At 48.8% G+C, this 19,589-nt stretch overlaps 5 protein-coding genes across 5 annotated transcripts; 4 read left to right on the forward strand and 1 right to left on the reverse strand.

The window, feature by feature from the left end:
- Window positions 1-44: 44 nt before the first annotated feature.
- On the forward strand, window positions 45-6,043 carry FPOAC1_011343 (uncharacterized protein; the record flags this gene model as incomplete). The annotated part of the gene is made up of 5 exons (XM_044855723.1): window positions 45-549; window positions 598-3,408; window positions 3,475-5,081; window positions 5,133-5,676; window positions 5,733-6,043. 5 exons carry the CDS (start codon window positions 45-47, stop codon window positions 6,041-6,043), a joined length of 5,778 nt encoding a protein of 1,925 aa, XP_044703036.1.
- Window positions 6,044-6,472: 429 nt separating this feature from the next.
- On the reverse strand, window positions 6,473-10,310 carry FPOAC1_011344 (uncharacterized protein; the record flags this gene model as incomplete). Its single annotated transcript, XM_044855724.1, has 5 exons — window positions 6,473-7,147; window positions 7,201-9,602; window positions 9,649-9,811; window positions 9,863-9,916; window positions 9,969-10,310. 5 exons carry the CDS (start codon window positions 10,308-10,310, stop codon window positions 6,473-6,475), a joined length of 3,636 nt encoding a protein of 1,211 aa, XP_044703037.1.
- Window positions 10,311-11,529: 1,219 nt separating this feature from the next.
- On the forward strand, window positions 11,530-13,178 carry FPOAC1_011345 (uncharacterized protein; the record flags this gene model as incomplete). Its single annotated transcript, XM_044855725.1, has 2 exons — window positions 11,530-12,533; window positions 12,584-13,178. The coding sequence occupies 2 exons, from the start codon at window positions 11,530-11,532 to the stop codon at window positions 13,176-13,178; spliced, it is 1,599 nt and encodes a 532-aa protein (XP_044703038.1).
- Window positions 13,179-13,904: 726 nt separating this feature from the next.
- FPOAC1_011346 (uncharacterized protein) lies at window positions 13,905-15,450 on the forward strand (the record flags this gene model as incomplete). Its single annotated transcript, XM_044855726.1, has 4 exons — window positions 13,905-14,294; window positions 14,341-14,572; window positions 14,625-15,116; window positions 15,170-15,450. The coding sequence occupies 4 exons, from the start codon at window positions 13,905-13,907 to the stop codon at window positions 15,448-15,450; spliced, it is 1,395 nt and encodes a 464-aa protein (XP_044703039.1).
- A 634-nt stretch (window positions 15,451-16,084) lies between these two features.
- Window positions 16,085-19,033, forward strand: FPOAC1_011347 (uncharacterized protein; the record flags this gene model as incomplete). Its single annotated transcript, XM_044855727.1, has 1 exon — window positions 16,085-19,033. The coding sequence occupies one exon, from the start codon at window positions 16,085-16,087 to the stop codon at window positions 19,031-19,033; it is 2,949 nt and encodes a 982-aa protein (XP_044703040.1).
- Window positions 19,034-19,589: the final 556 nt, after the last annotated feature.

Genomic DNA, 19,589 nt, shown 5'->3' on the forward strand with positions numbered 1-19,589 from the left:
GCCAGCACTTTCTTTTGTCGACCATCGCCTGGTCAGTCCACGCGATGGAGAAGCTCACTGATGTCTCAACGTCCTTGGCGACAACGGTTTCGGACAGCTGGCTTCAGCAACCCGATCCGCCGGCAGAGCGTATCAACCTCATGATCGATCCGAAAAGCAAGCGATGGGCAAAGGTACATAGGTATTTTACCAATGCCTTGACGACAGAAACTTCCATCGAGGATATTATAAGGAAATCTTTCACCCATCACCAGTATCGCATGCTGGCGCCCGCTGAACGTGCCGACGTCAAAGAGATGCAAGTCGCCAATACGAAGAGATACAACGCATTACTTGATGGTCGCTTCAAGGGCGTCCAAGACTCTCTGGCGACAAGGCTCACTATAATGTACTTTGGCCTACCCGCGGCCCCTGTCGATAATCCTCTCGAAGAGATTGCCAAGATGATGGGACTCGATGAGAAAGAGGTTCCCAGATATAATGTCAGGCCGCCATTGCATTTCCTTACAGCGCACGACCGTCGCAACTGGGGAAAGGACAGTCTGAAATGTAAGTTGACTTGCCGATACACTCATATTCATAACTGACAATTTGGAGCCAACGAAGCGAAGAACTACCCTCTGCCACTCCCGAGGGCTATGGAACCAACACTGGGCCTTCGTGGAGGAGGAGACGACAATGATCCCATGGCCTGGAGCGATGATTACATCCCAGAAGACGAAACACCCGCGCTGTTCTCAGACGGATGGACATATTTACACGGCCTGTACGGTCGCTTGCCTTTTGTTCCTCAAAAGTGGCGGTCTTTCTCGAAAGTTCTACGCCAGCTATTGCAGGCTGAGGATCACGAAGAGAAAGATTTTTCTCTGTTGTGGTACGATGTGAACGCATATAAGCCACAAGTGATTCACGACCAACTACCTCTGAAGAAAGACAGTCCTGCTGTAGCATTTCTTCAAAAGCATTTCGCCGACAGCTCGATGTCTCACAAGGATTGCTGTGTTCTTTTCGCCGATAACATACACACCGAAATCAACAAAGGCCCGCAGCATTGGGAGCCTATCGCTGGCAATCTTCAATCAGACACAGTCAGAATTGGACGTTCTCTTGGCCATGCTCCGAATGGTCCTGAGGAGGAAGTGGTTAGCTATGCCTACATGGCCTTCCCCAAGACCAAGACACAAACATTTACGATTGGTAAATATGGGTCGAATCAGTACAACGCTCACTTCACCAAAACCTTGAACGTCCTTTTCGGTGCACCTGAGACCTCGGCGCATCATCATGCCTTGTTTCGACTTGTTGACAAGAACAAGCCCAAGACTGGTTGGACTGTCCCTATTGTCTACGGTGCCATGGGTTTACCCCAATGGGTTTGGGAATTGCTACACCCAAGGAACAATCCTGGTGCCAGCTGGATGGTTCAATGTTGCTGGCTTAGTGCTGGTTTGGAAGCTATCCTCATGCCCAACTACTACCCTAGTCCCAACCCATATCTTATCTCGCGAAGGTTAGATGCTGCTGCGGCGCCATTTGACCAGGCATACCGACAGATCTGTGAGATGACCGCTGAAGCCTTTGATGCATCTGTCTGCCGAAAGATCGACTCGGTATTTCTGATTGAAGGCCACAAAGAAAAAACGACTGGCGAGTTTCGCATTGAAGGCCTTCAGCTTAAGCCTCGACGCGATTTGAAATCGTGGAAGATGAGTATTCCAGGGATCCCTCACCAAGATGTCCCAACGAGCCTTGGCAGCAAGCTGGAACAATCTCCGAACTTCTACAGAACTGTCCATGTGAATTGGCGTCCCGGACACTGTCGTCTTTTCCCAGGTTGGTACAGTGGGGGAGATTTCTCTGTTGAGATGCCTCGTTTGACATCGACAGTGGACCAGTTTCTTGACGCCATCAGGGAACTGTACGTGTTGGTGGCACCTCCTGACTTCGAGGAAGAAGATCTCAAAGAAAGCTGCTTTTTGCTGACGGAGACACCTTCGTTTGAGACTCTTCAGGTCCAAGACATGGACTCGCCGTCTTATTTCATTGGATCTGATGCGACAGATGACGATTGGCACAGCATCAGAATGTCAATTACATCCCCTATCATAACTGTCTCCATTGTGAAGAACCCGAAGTATACAAACTGGTCTACCTCCATAGACAAGGGCAACCTTTGGGGTTTGAGACTCGACCAGGAAGCCCTCAGGCAGGATGAGATGAGTGGAGGTGGTTTCAGACGGGATGCTCTCCATTTACAAGATCTAGATGGCCAGTCTATCGACACACTTGCGGGATACCCTGCAGACCCAGTGCCACTAAAGACGATCGACCCGAAGGACGACCTTTCACACTCTGGGCGCAACAAAACCTGGTCTCCCATGTCCAGACAGAGGGCCGAAGCTTTTAAAGCACGTCCACTACTCAAGGTCAGGAACAAGTCGGTTGGCGGTCCAGATAGTCTTCGGTTGCCTTCCACCCTGGTAATGCAAGGTGCGGTGACTCCAGACGGTGACCCGGTCTACGACATCGGTATCTTGGCAACTAGCCAGCCTCGATTTAGAGGATTCGCAATCCGTGACACCGAACCTGAAAACCATGGTGGCTTTACGCGTGGCCCGGTCGAGGGAACTAAACCTCGGCGTCAGTCTATGTACAGCCTGTTTGGCGACGAAAGCGACGATGAGCAAGCCATTGGAGAAGACGGCGGCCGTGGAAATGATAAGGACGATGATGGAGATGAGAAAATGGAAGAGGTCGGACTCCCAAGTCTTCGTCAAGAGAACATCAGTGGCGACGCTGATGTAATGGACGAGGATGAGCATGATCCAAGACTCCTTGAAAAGAACAATCTCGACGACATGCCTGAGAAAGAGCCTGAGAACGAGCCCGAGAAAGGGCCCGAGAACAAGTCTAAAGAGGCCGTTCCCCCACCATCTGCTCCTACTTCCAAGCCTGCAAGGTTCTTACAGACCGGCAACATTGCTGGACCTGATGATCGAGCGCACACGTGGTCCACGCAACCCAGCATCTTCACCACTGAAGATCAACGAGCCTGGCCAGCAGATATTGAAATCGGGTTTCCTCTCACCGCAGCACCGGCTGAGAAGATCCATCGCCTTTCTGGCAATGTCCCTATGTTTTCAAAGGCTGTCCTGACGCCCACGGAGCAAGCCGAACTACAAGGTGGCTTTTGGGACTTGCGCAACATGCTTTTGAAGCGTACAAATATGTGTCCCTTTAAGGGTTGCAGCTACACTTGGCGACTCGATCAGGATGAAGAATTGAACGTCCATTTTCTGACCGCCCATGCAAAGCGCAAGTGTCCTTTCTGCGATAACGCTCTATTTGGCTGGTGGGACAAGGATCAGCAGATCAAGCACTTGGGAGACAAGCACCCAGATGAAGTGAGTAAGATGAATGTTTATTGTAATCAGAGAGGCAACAAAATATCGGTGCCACTGAGAACAAATGCAGCCTCGGCCAAGAATCCGTTTGCCACAAGCGATGTGTCCAATCCTTTCCAGACACAATCGACAGCTGCACCTGCAACAGCCCCCGCCAATCTTATTAGAGAGGCGTTCGCGGAAGAGATCAGGTCATGGGGACCACAGTACAAGCTTAAGGAGCCCCCACGCCTCCTCACATACCCCCTCCTTGACTGGTATGACAATTTCGGGTCCACTGCTGTTCAAGATCCTCCCAAGAAATGCCCGATCCCGGAATGCGCTGTTCCTCATCTTGAACATCTCAGCTCCCATGGCGTATGGACTCACTTCAAGAACTACCACACTGACTTCAAGCTCGAAGCGTGTCCGTTCTGCAAGCTAAGCTTCTATGAGTACGGCGAGAAGGACAAGGATGGCGTCCGGGCCCTCATACCACGCCGTGTTGATGAGTGTATCAAGCACTTTGACTGCCACGTCTACCAGCTGTGGGATATCCTAGAGCCTATGGTAGACCAGCGTGCTTCTCGTACTACTACTCGTCCGCCTGGTGCTACCCAGATCGTCGCTGGTCAATCCACATCTCCTCAGGTCAATCAGGACCAACCGGCTGATGCCACACAACCTCTCAAGAAGTGCGCCTATTTTGAGAAGTGCGGTGCTTACGTAGGGTCTATGACTCACAAACAGTATCGTCATCACATCCGCGTCAATCATCCTAAGGAGATTTCTACAGTCTCTTCTTCTGAAGAAGAAGACGAAGAGGTTGACAAGGAAGACCAAGCGAGCGATGGTAATGACGATGATTCTGGGGATGATGGCGACGACAAGCGAGACGATGGCGATGATGGGCAAGATGGTGGTGTTAAGACAGCTCCTATCAAGCTTCGTCGTCTGAAGCCTACCCCCAAGCCCACTCTAGAGCCTGCTTCTTCTAAGCCTAAGCGAAAGGAAACCTCCAAAGAGTCCCAAGCTGTGGACCCAGATGAGATGGATACCTCGGCCGATACCAATTTCACCGATGCTGAGTCTAGTGGATCTAAGAAGTCTGCAGTGGTGGTATCTAAGAAATCCGGGGACAACAAGAGGGCGGCTCCCCGGGCTCCCCACACTCCGCCGCCGGATCATGATTCAGGCACCGAAGAGTTGAGTGGTTCTAGCGTCTCTCGTGGTAGACGGTCCGAAAAAACACCCAAGAAGTCTAAGGTTAAAGCAGCTGCTAAGACTGCTGACCCAGATGTTGGTGATGAGGAGGATGATAAGAGCGAGGGCGGGGACGATGGCGACGATGAGTATGCTGATGAGGATGGCGAAGCCGGTGGTAGTGGGTCTAAGAGCTCCAACACTGTAGGCCGAGGCCGATCTACTAAAAAGGGCCGTCGACCTAAAGGGGACAACGATGGGGATTATGAGGATGAAGGTGATGAGGATGATGATTATGAAGAGGAGAAGGGAGAACGCGGGCGACGATTCCGTCGTCGAGCCAAGTCCCCTGACTGGGTGAAGATACTTGGCCCTGAGGACCCCGACTTTGATCCCGACGATAAGATGTACTGTTCAAAGTGTCTCCGAAAGGCGCCACTGAGGCGGCCAAAGAGTCCAAATCGGTCGCCTATCGGTCGCACGGGTGAGGTACAGGTCAGTAGTATCTTACAGCTCCATGCCACAAACACTACTAACATCTCGCAGGCTCACATAGACAAAACCAGATGCTGCCGCATTCGTAACGGCTTGGGCTCAACAAAGAATCTTCCCAATCGTAGCGGCTGGATTCCTGTTTCCAAACTCCCTGGAACACTTACTTCCATCAAGGAGACATTCCTTAACCGCTACCCAACCTACATGCGCACCATGTATCCCACCCACTCCAAGGACCGCCAGGCTTCCGTCTGGCGTTCTGACCCCAACAACCCAGAGAACGATGAATGGTTCAATATCCCCTGGCCTCCGTACGAGGGCCTGCCGCCTTTCCCAGGCGAATGGACAGCGCCTGGTCTCCCTTGGGATGACACCCCGGAAGGTCGCCAACGAAGAGCCCTGTACATCGGCAACCGAGTCGTCGATCAAAATTATCAGTACCAGAGCGAAACTGACTCCGATGATGACCTCAAGCCGGACGTCGATGACATTCCAGAGTTCCAGAATGAATTGAACCCATTGAAGAGGTCTGCTGACGATGGGGATGAGCCACCTGATGAACCGGCTCCGAAGAAAGCCAAGAGCAGTAAGACTGGTAAGTCTTGTACGCCACTCTAGTGAATAGAAGAGATGACTGACTGAAGTATACAGCAGCAACTAAGACGCCGAAAGCAAAGGGAACTAAGAAGCCCCGTGGCGGTAAGAAAGCAGCAGGGGCTTCAAAGACACCTTCAAAGACACCTTCGAAAGCGCCTTCAAAGACTCCTTCGAAAGCTCCGTCTAAGACTCCTTCGAAAGCAACATCTAAGGCGCCGTCTAAGACACCGTCAAAGGCAGCATCGAAGGCAACGTCAAAAGCAACATCAAAGGCGTCGTCAAAGGTGTCGAGTACAAAAACTACTCCGTCGCAAACCCCATCCGGACCTTCCACTCGGCCTCCTTCCAATGCTGGAGATGACTGATCTTGAATCCTCAATAGACTATGTGTATGGGTTTGGATATTGTCTTTAGGCTGTATTTGTCTTCTTTCGTCTGATTGTTTCTATTTGTACTCAATTGTATGTTGTGGAGTTTTGTCACGTTTAGATCGGAGGAAACGAGAGTCGATGGTGTTTTTATTATGTACCGTAGAATAGATCTTATTGTATCTGAATCGCATCTGGTCGCCCTGACATTAAAATGCTCGAAGACTTTCTTCGCCTTTGAATGACGGATACACTCCATTGCAACGCCTATTTATCCCTTTGACAACTCTAGCAGAGGTTGTCCCACTCTGATTACATGTTAAAACGACGCCAACACGCCTTGCAAAATACCCCATATACCGTCTTAAACTTGCCCGGTCCAGTTTATCTTGTTCCTGTTCCCCCAAACTTGACCTTTATATCTTGTTATAATGCCTCTATAGCGTTTAGGAGAACGTCGACTCCATCGTCACCCATCCCTCCCTTGTCACCGAGTAGTGCGCCTACGTCACTGAGGATACCCAGCGGGATATAACAACCCGTCTTGGCCTTCTCCAAACTGTCTTTGAGTCGGCTGGTGTGTTCCCACTCCTTGGCAGCTACCTCTGCGCGGTCAATCACGCGAGATGAGATGCCACACATAGCAGCGCAATGCATACCGAAGCTGCCTTCAGCAACACCATCCTCAAGCTTGTACAGGAAGGTGACACGTCGTTCGTCTTCGTCAACGTGGATCTGCATCCTGCGTGCTCGAATCTCGGGGTGGTTCTCAAACTCTGTTGCAAGAGAGTGGTAGTGGGTAGCAAAGTATCCGACACAGCCGATATGAGTTGCGACGTGGTGAAGAACAGCTTGGGCGACTGCAACACCGTCGTAGGAGCTGGTGCCACGGCCAAGTTCATCCAAAATGACCAGCGACCTGGGAGTAGCCTCAGACAAGATTTTCTTAGTCTCAGACAATTCGACAAAGAAGGTAGACTGAGCAGCAAAGATGTTGTCATTGGCTCCAAGACGAGACATGATTCGATCGACAGGGGTCAGGCGAGCGAAAGTGGCAGGGACGTAGCAGCCGATTTGAGCCATAATGACAGCGACACAAGACTGTGGAAAGTTGTTAGCTTGGTACAGTGTAAAGGAATCTGAAGGGTACCTACCATGCGAAGAACTGTAGACTTGCCGGCGGCGTTGGCTCCTGTCAATAAATTGATCTTGGCCTGCTCGCCGCCAAGCTTGATGTCGTTGGGGATAAAATCATCAACAGTGTTCATCATGCAAGGGTGTCGAAGTTCTTGGAAGTCGACAGTGCTGCGCTCTTCGTCCACGAACTGAGGGCGGCAGCTAGGCTGGCCTAAGGAAGCCGAGGCCTTGGCCAAGCTTACCAGACAATCCAGCTGCGAGATAATCTTGATGGCAGACAGCCAGGTCTCATAGTCAACATCGAACTTCTGGAAGAACCGAGAAGCAACTTCTCTTACGAGTTGGGAATGAGTCTCCTCCGCCTCCTGGAGTTCTCGCACAAGTTGAGACAGCTCGGGAAAGTAATATCGCTTGACATCCTTTGTAGCGGACATCTGGCGGAAACTAGAGGGGACCTTGACACTCTTGGGCGCCTCCAGCTGATAGATCTCTTTGCCCACATCTGTAAACTTGAGAAGCTTGCATTTGAACTCCTTCTTTTTATCTGCTAGCAGGTCCTCGAGTTGTTGCTTGATCTCTTCAATGCGGTCCGAACTCTGGTCGAAATCATCTTCGATACCTCGCTCGGGAATGAGAATCTTCTCCTCGCGAGCCTTGTTTCGGTCAAAGGCTGTCCTCCAGTAGCTCAAAGGCTCATCAAGGTCTGGCATTGAAGAGATAAGACGATCGACAAGGCCATTACCACCCTTGTAGGCTCCCAAAAGACCCATGGTATACTCAATCTGCTCAAAGCCTTCTAGAACCTTGACAAAGTCCTCAGGTTTGCAGGCGCCAGCGTGAATACGCGAGATGAGTCGCTCCAAATCGGGCATCTTGACAAGCTGCGAAGCGAATTGTTCACGGACTGTCTGATCGGCGTTGAGCATCTCAACAGCGTCAAGGCGTTCGTTGATGCGATCGATATTGCAGAGCGGGTGAGCCACCCATGATCGGAAAAGACGCTTTCCGAAGGGTGTAACGCACTTGTTAAGAAGACTGAACAGAGTACCTTCGGAACCGCCATTAACGGAGTTGGAAAAAACCTCAAGGTTGATAAGGGTCTGTCCATCCAGGATAAGAGTCCCGTTCTTCTGGATGGGGTTGTAGCGTTCAAAGTTGCCCTGCGAAAGCAGGGGACCTTCAACCTTGAGGAAACGAAGATATGAGATCAATGCTCCCGTCGCTGACATGATTACGTCGTCGTCTCGCAGCGCTTGAAGAGCCTCGGGCCAGACCTCCTCGTCAGCTTCATCAGTCTTGAAATATTTTGCGCAGCCAAGTTCACGGCGGGTTGTATCCGCATCCCAAAACTCGGTACCTGGCTTGAGATGCGTCCAAATGGTCGTGGGGCTAGTGTTGTTCTTGAGGATGCGCAATGCCTTGGTGGACAGATGTGACTTTTCGAGGAGCAGTTCTCTGGGACCAGTCTGAGCAATCAGCGTTTCGAACTTGGTCAAGTCGATATCATCCACGAAACTGGCAAGGTAGAAACGACCAGTGGCAGTGTCTGCAAAAGCAATACCGAAGGCAGGGAGATCATCTACAACAGATTCCTTGATGGCTACACAGTAAGAGGCCATGTCGTCTTGCAGCATACCACCATCGACGAGAGTACCGGCTGTGAGGATGCATGCAAGCTCGCGAGTGATGACCTTGTCGGCCTTCTTGCTCTTGTCTTGTCGCTCGCGCATCTCCTTGCCCAAGTTGGTCTCCATCTGATCAACACGAGCGACCTTGTACTGCTTCGCGATAAACTGGTTCACCCAGTAATCGAGCGAGCTCTCGGGCACTCCTACCATACGCATGTTGACTCGATCAGTCATCTTGAAGTCGAACTCCTGATGTCCCACGGTAGCGTCATTCTCATAAAGCTCGTAGAATTTGCCCTTCTTGAAAAAGACAATAGTGTCCCACAGGTTCTGCTTGATCTTCCAATACTGGGTTTCGAATGGGGAGAACTTGTTCCAGGCCGCAGGAGGGATGTAGATGGTTCGCTTGTCATACTCTGGGTCATCGGGCTTCCTCTTATCCTTGTCCATAATATTGGCAAGCCAATGATATCTTTGATCGGGATCTTTCGTATGTGCCTTTTCTTTGAACTTTGGATCTTTGCTCGCAACCCTTTCAGCAGGCTTGACAACTGCCTGCTTATTACCCGAACTGGGATTGTAGCTCCATTGAGATGCGGTCGAAGGCTCAGCATCATCCATCAGCTCATCCTCCTCGGGGATGCTGTCCTTAATATTGAGCTCGGGCATAGGGATAGGCGATGATTTATTGGATCGTTTGCGTGGGGCTGACGATTTCGAAGGCCGCTTTCTTTTCTTAGATCGGGAGTTATCTTCGTCCGATTCTGATGCGATAAAGTCATCCATAGTGTCTGCAGAAGTTAGAATTGCTTGGAGCACTGAGAAGAGCATTCTTACCACTATCTTCATTCTGAACAACTTCGTCCTCTTCCTCGTCGTAGTCATCTTCGTCTTTGACAACTTGTCGAACTCTTACTCGTCGTCGTGAGCTTGAAGCGCCGCCGAATTGGAAGGGCTCATCTTCGTCGGAGGACTCGGCATAATTAACAGCCTTTTTTACCTTTGGAGTGTTAGTGACTGGTCCAAGGAGATGAAGCTACGGATATCTCACCTTTCGAGTTGGACTGCTGGGCAGAGCGTCAAGGTCCATTTTAGAGGCGGTCTTCTATAATTGTTTAGTCCATGGATCCATCGGTTTGAGAGGTAGGTAGTTTTACCTTGACGGCTGTATCAAGATTCTCTTGAGAGCTTGGGGGGTCGACAGCGTCACTGTCGGGAACGGGTGTGGTTTGCTTAGCGGATGTGGCCGGGGTTGGCTTGGGCTTGGATAAAGGTGTAGTTTTTGGAAGAGAGTTGGCTTTTGTAGTTTCTTTCAAGCATGAGGATTCCTTGGGGGTGGGAGAAGGCTTTGCCAAGGGGGAAGATGCGGCAGCGGGGGACGAAGGCGGAGCTTTCGAGAAGAAGGAAACGATTGTGCGCTGCTTGGCTGAGGAAGTAGGCGCAGCGGGCTTTGCCGATTTTGCAGGCGTTCGAGCCGCATTTGATCGTTGGCTCGTCATGATGGGCTCGAGGATGGTGTATTGCTCCAGCACAATGCTTCGGTTGAGGGTGCTGGACGCTAAGGCAACGAACTCGACAATGGTGAATCACCCAAAAGTGACCAAGAACTGTATTTGACGGAGAATACGACTTTATTGGGAAACAATCAGAAACAATCGACAAGAGAATAAAAGTCAAGATTTGATAGAATAATAGGTAAGTCAGGGTGAAGTGCGGAAGGTTGAAGATGGAAGACCCATTACCGTTGCACTAAATTGACATTTGGCTGTCGCGTCCTGTCGCGGCAAAGTTAAGGGACATGGCAGGGGTGCGCGTCCTCACGCGTTAATTGGAAAGTGACAGCCCGGCAACCAAAGCAGGTACGAGTACAACGGCCCAACCCCACTTTCCGAGAATGCCTTATCAGACTGACTAGTATCTAATCTGATAAGAAACTGCTATTACCCTGCAGTTCAAACATGTAGGTATCTTCTGGTCCATCAGTTCATTAATAAAGAAGTCGTGCTGTTACTCATAGAATTTCTTTTATAAATTCACATGTTCTAATATCCTCTCGCTGATTCTCCCATTTTCAGTATTAATGTGTGCTTCAAACTGGTTTCTCTCGTACAGTCGTCAATTTGCTCAGTTTCAATAAACATACTCATCTGACATTTGTGGCAAACCACCCTCAACATAGGTTCTCAGACAGTTCCTCAAGACCTAACATATATCTATAAACGCACGTTCCTGACTCATATAATTTTACGTATCTGTTACATGGTATTAAAAAGGCGGAAATGCCACGAGTTGACATGTCGGACTCTCAAATATCCACCCACTTCTGTCCGGGGATAAGCGATCTCAGTTGGTTTAAGCTTATTCGTTGGTTCGTGGAAAACTGCCATTCTGGGACTAGCTAAGTCCGAAAGCCCGAAAGTCCAGGAACCACTTTGAAGACTTCATCGAGTCATAGGGGCTTGGATGTCTTTCAGATAAGATGAGGATTGATAATACTTCAAGGATATATAATGGCACTCCAACTCGACGAAGAATATTAAGTGTTCCAACATCATTCGTCTCTTGTCAAGCTCGACTTGTCCTACTCCAGAACAAAACAACCAACTCTTTCTGTCTGATAGCGGATACAAATCCCACAAGACCCACAACAAATTCGTTATAACTTGACGCAATAAGACATTTCTTCATCTTTGCCAAAAGTTTTCGCTTCACCGAAATATGACTGAGAAAGACGAAACGCCGCCTGGCGTTCTCGATCAAGAGCGGAATGATTTTCAATCCCGGGAACCTTCCCTCTACGACCAAAAAGAACTCGATCGTCTAGGTCGAGAGCGCCCAGCATGCTTCTCTTCACTTTGGTCTGAGCTAGGCTTCATATTTGCTGTCGTGGGATCAATGATGGTCAGCGAATATTTTGTTTCGGGCTTCAATATCATTTTACCCTCACTTGCGAATACACTCGACATACCAGACTCTGCGAGAACGTGGCCTGCTGCCGTCATCAATCTCACCACAGCAGCTTTGTTGCTTCCCTTTGCACGGCTGGCTGAAATTCATGGTGGACGCTTCATATTTCTGGGCGGACATGTGTGGTTGATCGTCTGGTCTATCATCGGTGGATTCAGCCAGAATCCCACTATGCTCATCGCTGTTCGAGCAATGCAGGGTTTAGGACCGTCAGCATTTTTGCCCTCTGGAGTGGCCATCATGTCTCGGATCTACCGCCCTGGCCCTCGTAAAAATTTCGTTTTTAGCATGTTTGGTGCTTTCTCTTGCATCGGCTTCTACTCTGGAATTTTCTTTGGTGCTCTCTCTGCTCAAGTCCTCGGGTGGAAATGGTACTTTTTCATTGGTGCCATTGTCTGCGCCAGTATCTTCATTACTGGCGTTTTGACTATTCCGAAGACCCATGGAGACCCTACGCCTGATTTAAAGATGGACTGGCTGGGTAGTGCTACTATCGTGTCAGGCCTTTCACTTACTGTTTTTGCATTGACTGACGGCGGGAATGCTCCTCAAGGCTGGCGAACACCCTATGTCTATGTTACGTTGATTCTCGGGATCCTGTGCCTGGCATTGTTTGTCTACATTGAAGGCTGGTGGGCTAGTCAGCCTCTTATGCCAGCAGAAGTGTTCAAGACGAAATACATGGGTCGCTTGATTCTTGCCTTGTTCATGTGCTACGGTTGCTTTGGGCTTTGGTTATTTTACGCGTCCTTCTAGTAAGTCCCTTTCCAGAAACCATTCGAGCACCGACTGACCCATTGGATAGTATTGAATCCGTCTTGCATATCGGGCCCTTACTCACTGCCGCTTGGTTCATCCCACTTGCGGTGGGTGGTTTTATTCTTGCCGTTGTTGGCGGCTTTGTTCTTCATATTCTCAGTGGAAGATTACTCCTGATAATTTCAGGACTAGGATTCCTGGGATCAACGATTCTTTTCGCAACGATTCCCGATAGTGGAAAATCCAACACTTTTCTCTACTGGACGTTTGTCTTCCCAGCCATGGTTCTCGCCACAATCGGAGTTGATATCGCTTTTAACGTCACCAATGTTTTTATTACGACATCTCTACCTGGCCATCTCCAAGCAGTTGCAGGTGCTCTTATCACCAGCTTGTTGTACCTCGGTATGGCCTTTTGGTTGGGTGTTGGCGAGATGGCTGTTTCTGTGAGAAAAGACATCAAAGGAGCAGAGAATGTTGATACACGAAGTCAGTATCAAATTGGATTTTGGATGGGGGCTGGATTGGCTGCTGCTTCATTGCTTATCTTTGTGACGGTGAAGATGGAATCAGCCAAAAGTGATCTCACAGCAGATGAGAAAGCTCAGAGAGAGCAAGACAAGGCTGCTGAGCAGGGCTAAAGCTGATGCACATATTAGATAGATCTGACAATGAACTAACTTAACGAATTGTAATGTGGCCTAAAGAGAAGGAATAATTTCAACTTTTCAGTTTCAGGATGGTAGAACATAGACTTTAGAATAGAGTGCATCAGTTAAATTACATTTCGAATTTATCGACCTCGTGTGTTTCACAAGGGTCCTCTCTCGGCGTCCAGACCGCCAGAGACCATCCCATTTCTAATTATGCCTCTGTGCTTTCGTCCCCTAGGCGATCCGGCAACTTTCCGCCGACAATGCCCCCCTCATAAGTTGGGGTTCTCTTTGCGGGGGAGACTAGAATTTGAGAGCAATGGGGGCGGGCAATCAGTGAATTGAACAAATGATCTACAGCTAAGGATGGGGAAATCGATTCCCACGGGTATCCTGAGCCGCGGATAATTGAGTCTCCACCAATCATACAATTGTCTCCAACAAGCTTATACCTTATTGCGCAACAGTTACTCTTGGAGGATATTTCTAAGAACCGTTCATCTGGGGTACAACCATGCAATGCAACAGAACCACTCATCGCAACATGCATGAGGCGACTTTGATAGAATGGGGGTGGATATCGCGATGGGTTGAGACCGTGCTCCGAAATAACCGAAGCAATCCACTATATAATACATCCCATTATCCGCACAACTTCTGCTACAGTCCTCATCAAGCCCTTCCTTCGTCTTTCATTCTTTCAAGATAGTCACAATGAAGGTCTCAAGCTTCCTCACCACCCTCTCGCTCTTTGCAGGCGCCATTGCCGAGGCAATTGATCTTCCAGCTGGCGTGCCTCGTAGTGTCGAGGAGTTCCGCGCAAAGCATCCCTACGAGAGCCCCGTCAAGAGGAACCACCGCAAGGTTGTCACTATCCGTCACAGCAAGAACGACCGTGATGATATCTCAACCGAATTCTACAAGGGCCTGAAGAAGGCCAACAACGGAGGAACTCTTCACTTGCCAAAAGGAAAGACCTTTGTCATTGGAAAACCTCTTGATCTTACTTTCCTGAATGATGTGCACGTTCATCTTGATGGAGAGATCAAGTTCACCAACGACACTGCTTACTGGCAGAAGAATGCCTTTACCCATCCTTTCCAGGTATGGTTTGACCTATTAGAAAGTGGACGCGAGCTAACAGTCCCAGAATTCTATCATGTTCTGGAAATGGGGTGGTAAGAGTATCAAGATCTACGGAAAGGGTGTCTTGAACGGCAACGGTCAGAGATGGTGGAACGAGTTCGCTGGCAAAGAGATCCTGGACAAGGATAATGCTTATCTGCGACCTATTCTCTTCTACGCCCAGAATGCTACTGGCCTTGATATCCAGGGCATCCACTTCAAAGATTCTCCCTGCTGGACCAACTTTGTTGTTACTTGTAAGTAAAACCAAAACCAACGAGACAGGATCCGTATACTAACAATAATTAGCCAAGGATATTTCTTTCAAGGACGTTGTTTGCACTGCTGTCTCGAACAACGCTACTTCTCTTCCCAAGAACACTGACTTTTTCGACTCTCTCAACGTCGAGCATGTCAAGGTTGAGCGCGCTTGGGTTGACATCGGTGATGATTGCTTTTCTCCCAAGAGCAACGCCACTGATGTTCATGTTGACACTATGTACTGCAATGGTACTCACGGTCAATCCATTGGATCTCTTGGCCAGTACAAGGGCGAGATGTCTTTCGTCAAGGACGTTGTCATTGAGAACCTCTGGATGCTGAACGGCCAGCATGCATCTCGTCTCAAGACCTGGGCTGGACCTGATGTCGGCTATGGCTTCATTGACAACGTGACCTTCCGTAACTTCTACGGTGGAAACAACGAGTACAACGCTTTCATTGACTCGTGCTACTTCAACATCAACGCCACGACCTGCAACCAATACCCTTCAAAGATGAACATTTCCAACATTCTCTTTGGTAAGCTTTTCTCCCTTCTCCACTACTTGTCACATTGGCTAATCCTTTTCTAGAAAACTTCTCAGGGTACAGCTCTGGAAAGTACGGTGATGCTGTTGCCAGGTTGACCTGCTCGTCCAGCAAGGACGCCGTCTGTGAGAACATCAAGTTCAAGAACTACGATATCAAAACTCCCTGTGGCGGAAAGCCAGTTTTCCTGTGCGACGGTGTCAAGGATATTGGCGTGGATTGTGTTAGCGCTACCAGTGCTGAGGGCAAGGCTGCTTTGGCCAACAAATGCCAGGCTCCCCAAGCTTCTGCTAGCCCTTTCAAGATTAGAAAGCTTGACGATTAAGCGTTAGAGGATAGGACTTAATAATAACCAACTATTACTTATGAAGTGAGATATTCACGATGGTACAACTATTTGACCGAGATACAAACACTTCCTACTGTTAGTTATAGTTTCGTCTCTCTTATATTAAGATCAGTTTCAATGACAGTCTATCTTAGTAGACAGTGCAGCCTAATCCTACCCCACTCAACGAACAGGACAGACCAATCAAACAACCGGTTGAAGCTCAGTCAGTTTCTACGCTAACCTCACTTCTACTTCAGCTTATTCTTGGCTTGAGCAGGTCGACAACTTCAAACCATTCTCCTTGATCAACCGTGCCAAAGAAGAGAACATTAGTCGGCTTTAACAGGTTTAATCAGTGTCTCACCGAAGTCTCTTGATATTAGGCAAAACATACCAAGACGTAGTAGCTATTGGTCAGAGAACACTCTTGGCTTACACGCAGCTCGTTGCCTGCTGGTGGCCTGAGGACACCACACCCTTTCACTGCCTTCCCAGTAGGTATATATATCCTACCCTACCTCCTCTGTATTATTTCCCCTCTTTCCTTCTTATACAATCTCTGCCATATTTGGGAATCCGTACTTTGTTGCTTACATTTTGTGACTAGAGCCCTCCCTTCATTCACATCATGGCATCTTCCGGCAGTGTCTTCTCCGAGACCCTTCAGGAGATCACCAACACAAAACTACAGGAGCTGTCTAAACGTCGCTCTCGTTTTGAACAAGCAAAGGCATCCATCTTATCTTCTATCGATGAAGAACAAGATGCCGTCAAACGTCTTGTCGCTCTAAGCGATGGCGTCAAGAAATCCTTCGGCATCAAGATTGATCAAGAAAACAAGGTCGTTCTTGGCCGCACCAAGTTCAAACATCTCGAAATTGACCTCAGGAACCTTGACCGTTTCATTGGTCAAGTCAAGATCGACCCTTCTGTTTCCCCCAAGATGTTGGCAGATTGGGAGAAGCTGCTTGTTCGTCAGCTAGACATGCAGGCTCTTCAGTACCAGTATGCCTGGCTCTATGGAGAGCTCGTTACTGAATGGCTGTCTGGTGACAAGGAGAAAGACCAAGAAGCAGACGTCGAAATGGGTGAGGCCTTCGAGGATGTAGGTGAACAAGCCAAGCTGCAATCCAAGATCGAATGGGAGAGCATTGTGTTTGAGCCAGCTATCGTTGACACCAGCGCCATCACTAAATATCTGGACCACATTTTCGGTGTCAGCGCCAAGGAGAAAAAGAATATTGCTAGTAGTCTGCAGCGGCTTCAACAGTCTGTCTCAAGCCATGAAGCACGCATCTCAACTCCGGACCAGTTCACAGTTGCCTCGCTCAAATGGGTTATCGCCGGTCTCCAATCATCGGACCTTCTATCAAACGAGAAACGAGAGGTTCTCAAAGATTTCGAAACAAATGAGATGATTCTTAAAGAGATTGCTGATGTTCTCAACATGCGAATCAACGCCTTGGAATCTTGGACCTGGAACTCGGAATCCCCAGTTCCTTTGGAAATGACGCGCAAGATCAGCGGCATTTATAATATCCATATGCACGAAGATCTCCTTCAGGCTATATTCCTGCAGTATATCGGCGTTAAGTGGAGTGTTTTCTTTAAGTCCGCATTCAACACATTTCGCAATTCTGGATCTTGGAAATCCATGCGCCAGAACATCACTCTCGATGAGCGGAGACGCCTAGGTTACTACCTAGGTCCTCTGGTAGCCGAACCCTCCTTACAGAGCCAGCGAGACAACGTTTACGGGGAAAGATATTTCGTGGCTCAGCTCATGAAATATGAACACGAAATTCTCAGTGCCGCTGATGGCGATGAAGAGGCGGAGTACGAACAATTTAGCACGGCACAGTCATTGAAACGAAAACCGCGAATGAAGCAAACAGCCCGAAAATCCACGGGAGGGAAAGCACCTCGCAGGCAGCTGGGTGGTAAGGCATATCGAAAAGCCGCTCCTTCGGCTAATTTCCTTACGTTCAATAGTACCCGTAGGTTCGATGGGCTTGACGAGGAAGAGGAGGAGGGGGAGGAGGAAGAAGACGACGAGGGCAGTGATGGCGAAGATGAAGGCGATATTCGGAGCCCAATGGCTCTGAAACAAACATTGCTCCATCTTCTGTCGTCCGAGATCACAATCAACACTCACCTTTACGGTGAAACGACGGCTTTCCACTCCGTATTTGAGGATTGGAACCCAAGACTACCACATGACACCGTCTTGACAATTTTGAAGTATCTTGGTGTGTCGGACACTTGGCTCAGCTTCTTCAGGAAGTTCCTCGAAGCTCCCCTCAGGTTTGTCGACGAGGATGACTCGACTGCACGTAAACGTTGCAGAGGAACACCTGCTTCCCATGTGCTCAGTGATGTTTTCGGCGAGACAACCCTGTTTTGTCTAGATTTCTCTGTCAATCAATCCACTTCAAGCAACCTGTGGAGGATGCAAGACAACTTCTGGTTCTGGTCCCATGATCATAGTGTCGCAGTCAAGGCTTGGGAAACTGTTGATGAGTTCATCACCGTGGCGGGAGTTGAAATCAATCCTGCAAAGAGTGGATCGGTCCGTATCTCGAAGGACAGTAACGAAATATTGGCTATTGACGGGTCACTCCCTGAAGGTGATATCCGCTGGGGCTTCCTGCGCTTGTCGCCAAAGACGGGTCGTTTCGAGATTGATCAGGCCATGGTCGACTCTCACATCAAAGAGCTACACAAGCAGCTGCTTGGCAAGCGCAAGAGTATTCTTGGTTTCATCCAGGCGTGGAACAGTTATGCTGCAACCTTCTTTACGTCCAACTTTGGTAAAGCAGCAAACTGCTTTGGGCGCGAGCATGTTGACAATATGCTTTCGACACACAGAAAGATCGAGCGTGACGTATTCACCAAGATCTCGGGAGGCGAAGTTACAAGTGTTGCCGAGTACCTAAAGAAAGAACTTGGTGAGCGTTTCGGTATTGAGGACGTTCCTGATGGCTATCTCTACTTCCCTATGGAACTGGGTGGCCTTGACTTGCAGTCTCCATTCATCCCTCTCATGCAAATCAAAGACCAACTCATCGATGACCCTGCCAAACTCATGATTGATTTTGAGGAACCCGAACGTAATGCATACGAGAAGTACAAGGAGCTCTTTGTCAAAGGATGGCCCAGGCGGGAGAAGTACTCGCTGGACGAACCTGACTGGGAACCTGAATCACAGTATGACAGAGACAACTTTATGTCTTTCCAAGAGTTCACTCGTTACAGAGAATCATACTTCTTTGATCACTTCAAGCCGTCCGAAAGACTTCATAGTGTCTTTCGCAACCTTCTCAAGAGACCAAGAGAGCGTAAGGTTGATACTGATGAAACTCAGACAGGTGCACTGGAGCGGCTACGCACGGAGCCGAACCTTCGGGGTATCACGGGGTGGTGGGACACCATGGACGCCTATTGGACTTGGATCACTATGTTCTACGGACGAGAAATTGTGGACCGCTTTGGAAGGCTCAATATTGTGAACACTGAGTTGTTACCTATTGCAATGGTGACTTTGTTTAGGGACAAGCGTGTCAACTGGCAGGGTTAATTCAGAGCGGCAATGGGATCACAAGATGGATATGTATCTCTAGTTACGATGATAATGATGAGATTATTTGCTTGAGATTGATTTATTGAAGGAACAAAGCCCCAAATGATTCTTCGCGTAGTAAAATTCTTGACTCTACAGGAATATGATGTGATGAGGATTCTTTATCCAATCTTGGAGTATGTCCCTAGAACTAACGTTCGAAGAATACTCCTGGCGTCTGACAGACTGTCGACTCGGACTATTAAGCGCGTAAAGAAAATGTACAACATAATAGCCACGAGCCAGCAAGCCAAACAGTTACGTCGTGTGACAGCTGGCGCCATGAAAGTGTCGAGTACTATTGTAGGTAGCTCCAGGGCTCGACGACTTGTTTTACAGAATACTCCGTTGTGCGAGTGAAAGTGAGATAATTGGATGGCTTTCATTACTTGCAATTCACTAACTAAAACTCTTGTCTCATAACTCCATTAAAAGTCCTTTTGCTTCATTGTGATCCTCAACTCATGGCTTTTGAATCTCCTCGGGAAGTAAGAATAGACGCAAACCAATCCCT

Source organism: Fusarium poae, chromosome 4 (genome assembly GCF_019609905.1).
Source record: "Fusarium poae strain DAOMC 252244 chromosome 4, whole genome shotgun sequence".
NCBI classification, from domain to species: Eukaryota; Fungi; Ascomycota; class Sordariomycetes; order Hypocreales; family Nectriaceae; genus Fusarium; species Fusarium poae.